This window comes from Mirounga leonina, unplaced genomic scaffold, assembly GCF_011800145.1.
Source record: "Mirounga leonina isolate KUSES-001 unplaced genomic scaffold, KU_Mleo_1.0 Mir_82, whole genome shotgun sequence".
Taxonomy (NCBI): domain Eukaryota; kingdom Metazoa; phylum Chordata; class Mammalia; order Carnivora; family Phocidae; genus Mirounga; species Mirounga leonina.
In genome coordinates, this window is record NW_023270825.1 from 8,155,483 (window position 1) to 8,161,892 (window position 6,410).

Below are 6,410 nucleotides of genomic sequence, written 5' to 3' on the forward strand. Positions count from 1 at the left end.
CGGCTCAGGTCATGATCCTGGAGTCCCGGGATCGAGTCCCGCATCGGGCTCCCTGCTCGGCAGGGAGTCTGCTTCTCCCTCTGGCCCTCCCCCCTCTCATGTGCTCTCTCTCACTCTCTCTCTCAAATAAATAAGTCAAATCTTTAAAAAAAAAAAAAAGTGCGCTGTGGGGCGCCTGGGTGGCTCAGTCAGTTGGGTGTCTGCCTTCGGCTCAGGTCATGATCTCAGGATTCTGGGATCAAGTCCCGCATTGGGCTAGGGCCCTGCTCAGCGGGAAGCCTGCTTCTTCCTCTCCCCGCCCCCTGCTTGTGTTCCCTCTCTCGCTGTGTCTCTCTCTGTCAAATACATAAATAAAATCTTAAAAAAAAAAAAAGAAGAGCGCATTGTGAAGGTGTTGGAGCTCGAGGTGACTCTGCCCTTGGTCTATTCTTAGCAAAAGCCACCTGGACTTACACTGTATGTCTCCACGGCAAAGTTGGGCCGGACGCTTTCGAGCTTGGAGAGCGTGCCCACAATCTGGAAGGTGCCTTCCTTCAGTTTGGCTGATGAGGCTTCCGGCATGGTTGACTTATTTTCATCTTCTTCTTCCTCTTCTTCTGTAATTTCTTCAAGGGAAGCCCCGACTACGCAGTTAGACAGAAACTGCAAGAAAACATAAATTTACTAAGAAAATACTAAGAACAACGTAGAGTGAGGGCAGCCAGTGAAAGGATTCTAAAAACCGACCTTTCTGGAGGGCTTGCTAGAGGTACCAGACGCGCACAGCCAGTGGGTTATATGGTGGTGGTAGTTCACTGAAATTAGCAATAACCGCGGTAACACAGTGAGGTGGGTACTGTTACAACGCTCTGTGTTATAGATGAGGAACCCAGGCTCAGAGAGCTTACAGGACGTGGCAAGGATATGTGGCTGGGCAGGGCTGCAGTCACCATGTTGGTGTTGCCTAATAGAAATGGAGAAATGTCATGCTATCCTCTCTGGTAAATTAAACTGGCTAGCAGCCCCATTAACAGAAATAAAAGGAAACCAGTGAAATGAATTTAAATAATGTTTTATTTAACCCAACAGATTCATATCCATATAAAATTATTAATTAGATCTTTTATATTCCTTTTTGCTTATACTAAGTCTTTGAAATTCAGTGTGCATTTTACACTGAGGGCGGGCACACCTCCATCTGGACTTGCCACATTGAAATGTTCTATAGACGCAAGGGGCCAGTGGCTACGTTATTGAAGAATGAAACAATCAAGTTGGCAAAAAACAAACAAACAAAAAAATCAAACCAAACCAAAACAAAACAAAACCCAAAGAGGGGCGCCTGGGTGGCTCAGTCCGTTAAGTGTCTGACTCTTGATTTCAGCTCAGGTCATGCTCTCAGGGTCATGAGATCCAGCCCTCCACTGGGCTCTTTGCTGGGGGCATGGAGCCTCCTTAAGAGTCTCCCTCTTTCTCTGTCCCTCTGTCCCTCCCCCATCACCTTGCTGGCTCATGCTCTCTCTCTCAAAAAAACAAAAAAAAACAAGAAAAACAAGAAAAACAATCAAGTTGGCAAAATATTGTTTTTTATTTTACAGAAGTTATCCTTGGGAGTGGTTTATGTGATGTTAAAGAGTTAAAGAGTACATGTGTATATATATATGTCATGTTAAAGAGGTAGAATATACATATATATATAGTATATATATGTAATGTGTGTATATATATGTCATGTTAAAGAGTTAAAGAGTATATATGTATATATATGTAATGTGTATATATATATGTCATGTTAAAGAGTTAAAGCGTATACATATGTAATGTGTATATATATGTCATGTTAAAGAGTTAGAGTATATATATGTATACATATGTAATATGTATATATATGTCATGTTAAAGAGTATATATATATAAAATATATATACTTAAACATATATAATTATTTATATATAAATAAGAATGATTTTAATTTACATGTTAAACATTATGTAAGTAGTCATGGCATTATCACACCTTGGGAGGAAAGACATACAAAAAAACCCCAAACAAACCAGAAGTCCCACCTCATTTATTTTGATAACAATCATTTCGAGTTAGTAATGCAAGCTTGTCAGGTTCAACCACTTATGGGACTCTATCTCTACCAAGTATGCCGTATATATTTTCATTTCTCTCTCAAACATACACAGTCAATTTTATTACCCCATTTCACAGTTGAGGACATTGATGCCTGGCTCTAAGGAACTTGCCCAAGATTGCATGGGCAGGGAGGGGGTGCAGTCGGACCTCCTGATCCCCAAGGCAGCACATGGACCCCATGGCCACCCTACTCCCCCCAGGGACGAGTTGGGGGGCGGGGGCAGGGGGGCAGGTGGCTTTGCCCAGCTGGGCGGGGAGCCTGAAGACTAGAGACCCAGCCTCCACTTCTTTTATATGCTTCATATTCTCAGTCCTGTGTTGATTGGTATGGAGAACAGTAATTCCCTAAAATTTCAGAACTAGACGTCCACATGAGTCAAGGAATAACCAAAAAATTCTGTTATTGATAAGCTTTTGGAAAAGATCTCTACAAACTAAAAGAAAATCTTTTGTTCTAAAAATATCATGCTGTAGGGGCGCCTGGGTGGCTCAGATGGTCAAACGGCTGCCTTCGGCTCCGGTCGTGGTCCCAGGGTCCTGGGATGGAGCCCCACATCGGGCTCCTGGCTCAGCGGGGAGCCTGCTTCTCCCTCTCCCTCTGCCTCTCCCCCTGCTTGTGCTCTCTCTCTCTGTATCTCTGTGTCTCAAATGAATAAACAAAATCTTTAAAAAAAAAAATTATGCTGCGAAAAAAATAACCAGAGCTCAAAAGGGGGTAGAGAAAAAGGTTAAATTCTCTTGCCTCCCACCCTCTTAATCCCAATCAGGTCCCCTCCCTTTTTTTTTTTTTTTAAGATTTTATTTATTTATTTGACAAAGAGAGAGAGTTAGTGAGAGCAGGAACACAAGCGGGGGAGTGGGAGAGGGAGAAGCAGGCTTCCCACTGAGCAGGGAGCCCGATGCGGGGCTTGATCCCAGGACCCTGGGATCATGACCTGAGCCGAAGGCAGACACTTAACGACTGAGCCACCCAGGCGCCCCGTCCCCTCCCTTTTTAATATAATCCAGGGGGGAACCTGGGTGGCTCAGTGGGTCAAGCATCCAACTTGTGATTTCATTTCAGGTCCTGATCTCAGGGTAGTGAGATCGAGCCCCTTGTTGGGCTCTGTGCTCTGTACGGAGCCTGCTTGTTCCTCCCCCTTTGCATCTCCCACACCACCTTCCACTTTATGTTTGATTCTGCTTTGTTAATTTATGCAACAAAAATCAGTGGAGTGCTGACCACACGTGGGGCACCAGTGAGCTGCTGAGCAAGGCCACCTTCAGACTTTCATGGGTCCTCTCCTCCAAGATAAAAAAAATTAAAAATTATATTTTGTGACTGTTGCCATAAAGACCTAAAGACTGTTGCCATAAAGACTACTGCCATAAAGACCCACCATCTTTGACTCTAAAATTTCATTTGCTTCCTTCTGATTTTAGAAGAAATTAAGACATGTTTGTGGGCCGCCAAGTCTCGTGGGCCCTGGGCCCTGGGCCTGCTGTCCTGGGGCCTGATTCCCTGCACCTTCACCTCTCTGTCCTCCGACTCTCACCTTAGCACCTTTGTCTCTGCTGTGCCCTAAGAACCAGCTCCTCTGGCTTGATCCTCATGCTGGGGTGTGAGGGTAAGGGGCAGCTTTAAGGAGAGCCCTTTCCTGAGACCCTAAGCAGCCGCCCTCTCTCACCAGCCAATCTTCTACTCTCTTTCTTTCAAAGTACCTATCACACACCTAAATACCGTGGTTGTTCAAAAAATTACTTATCGTCTGTGGGAGGGGCAGAGAGAGAGAGAGAGAGAAAGCATCTCAAGCAGACTCCCCTCTGAGCTCAGAGCCTGACGTGGGGCTTGATCCCGTGACCCTGAGATCAAGAGTTGGAGACTCAACCGACTGAGCCACCCAGGCACCCCTATTTTGAGACATTTTCTGCATACAGATCATCTCTATTTATTTCTCTATCTACCTGTCTATCTACCTATTTTCTCTATATTTGTATCTATCTTCTTGAAAGACATAAATCACTTCATGCTACACCTGTCTTTTTAATGCTTCCTTTCTTTAAATAAACTTATTTTGTTACGTATTTTTTCCAATTGTATCCTTGTCCTTTCTCTGTCCCTCTCCTCTATTTTTTAGTAATGTGGAAGATATATCATGTGTTTTTAGTCTCTCCTAGTAGATACATATCATATACACTGTACATACTGTTAAAAAACAAGATTCAATTGAGAATATTTGATGATCTAATTGGCTTTACTAAGTGATTCATGAATTGAACAGCAATCCCATCTAGCAAGTAGATGGGAGCCCTGAGAAGCTGCACAAAATGGAAGGTTTTTATGGGAAGGTGGGTGGGGTGAGGAGTTATTAGCAAAAAAAGGATTGTTTTAGGAAAGTCACCTTCCCTTAGGGAAGGGGGGGGTGTCTTATGCAGATTACCTCATCTTCCTTTGGGGAATGGAGAGAGCCCTGTGACAGATAACCTCATTGATGTCATCCAGAGAATGCCAGACCTATTGTCTTAAAATTCCACTCCTAGAGAGGTTGAAAATTACAATGAAGTCTTGGTTTGCTGTCCTGGCAAATGACTCCACCTTGGGCCTTGTGGCTTCCTTTTTAACAACACAATCACATATACTAACATATATATTACTGCATGCCAGATATATGTAAAATATACTATTTTACATATAAATTAACTATCTAAATCTATATATTTTTTTACTGATCAACTTTAGATGGTGTACTGGCTTGAGTAGTGGCCCCCTACTCCCCACCCCCATTTGGAAATAGGGTCTTTGCAGATGTAATCAAGTTAAAATGCGGTCATACTGGATTAGAATGGGCTCTAACCCAATGACTGGTGTCCTAAAAAGAGGGAAATTGGGACACAGAGGTACTTGAGGAGAACACCATGGGAAGACAGAGGCAGAGGTTGGGGTGATGAGTCTACAAGCCAAGGGATGCAAGAACTTCTGGCAAGCACCAGGTGCTACGAGAGAGGTAGGTAGGAAGCAGAATCTCCCTCACAGCTTTTAGAAGGAACCAGCCCTGCCAACACTTTGATTTTGGGCTTCTGGCCTCCAGAACTGAGACAGAATAAACCCGGCTGTTTTAAGCCATCCAGTTTGTGGTAATTTGTGATCGCTAGGAAACCAGTATAGATGGTATGCACCGTAGCCACATCCTAATTCGGGTAGCATGCGTTGTCTGAAAGTGCGATCATTAGCCTCACAGAAGTCTGCCCAGGGTGAGGTTACACTTCTGGGTAGCTCCAGAGGGTAGAAGTGAGATGAATGAGTCTTGCTCAGGGAAGTGATGAAATTATAGCTTTCTTTCGACTACTGAGTATTTGAAGATGAAGGGTCTCAGGATCCTCTTTTAGAATATCCTCATTTCCCAGGGCTAACAATGAAGAGTGGGGAAGTTTAGTGGGACTCAGGGCCCAAAACAGTGCCTGGCGCATAAGAGACCCTCAAAATGTCTGTGCAAGGCATGGATGAATGAATATGCTTGGTTAAGCGACATAACCACTGGACTTACCTGTCAGATGTCTGCTTCAGACGCGGTGGTGGTGGGTAAGGAGAGCCCAGTTAGGCGGCCGGAGACCTGGGCTCTGTGTCCAGGTCCGGCCCCCAACTTGCTATGTGATCTGGGGCAAGTCCCTTTCTCCCTCTGAGCCTCAGTTTCCTTTCATTAACGGGGAGGACCCAGCGCTGGGCCGGCGATCTCCAAACTCCTGGGCTTCCAGCTGGGGCTCTGCGTGCGAACTGGTGCCCAGGACGAGGGACCCTCCTTTAGGGGAGGCCCTGACAGCGTCCCGTGGCGCAGAGCCTCGCTGGGTTCGGGGGCTCGGGAACCCAGGGGCGGGGGGCTGGGGGCTGGGGGCTGGGGCTCTATCTACTCTGACCGGCCGCTGCTCACCTTCCCGATGTTCCCGCTGCTGTATGAATCCAGCAGGTTTATAAACACCCGCTGGATCCGGATAACTTTCTCCGTGGCTTCCTCTTCTTCGGCCATGCTGGGGGCAGCACTGGTTGCTAAGGGGAAAGCGTCCCTCTGGTTGCCAAGGAGGTGGGGCGGGGCGGGGCTGGCTCTCCGGGGGCGGGGCCTAGGGCGCGAGGGGGGCGGGGCCTAGGGCGCGAGGGGGGGCGGGGCCTAGGGCGCGAGGGGCGGGGCCTAGGGCACGAGGCGGGGCGGGGCCTAGGGCGCGAGGCGGGGCGTTCCCGGGGCGGGGGCGGGGCCGCGGGTCTCCCGCGCGGGGTGGGCGCTGCGGGGCCTCGGGGCCCCAGTGGCCCCCCACCCCCG

General features: G+C 47.1%; 1 protein-coding gene across 1 annotated transcript in view; it reads right to left on the minus strand.

The window, feature by feature from the left end:
* The window catches only part of AK7 (adenylate kinase 7), a 67,283-nt gene extending 61,161 nt beyond the window's left edge, over positions 1 to 6,122 (minus strand). The window contains exons 1-2 of the mRNA XM_034992982.1: positions 6,027 to 6,122; positions 454 to 642 (exon numbers count right to left, since the gene is read on the minus strand). Coding sequence (XP_034848873.1) covers positions 454 to 642; positions 6,027 to 6,122 — 285 coding nt within the window. The remainder of the gene's footprint in view (positions 1 to 453; positions 643 to 6,026) is intronic.
* Positions 6,123 to 6,410: the final 288 nt, after the last annotated feature.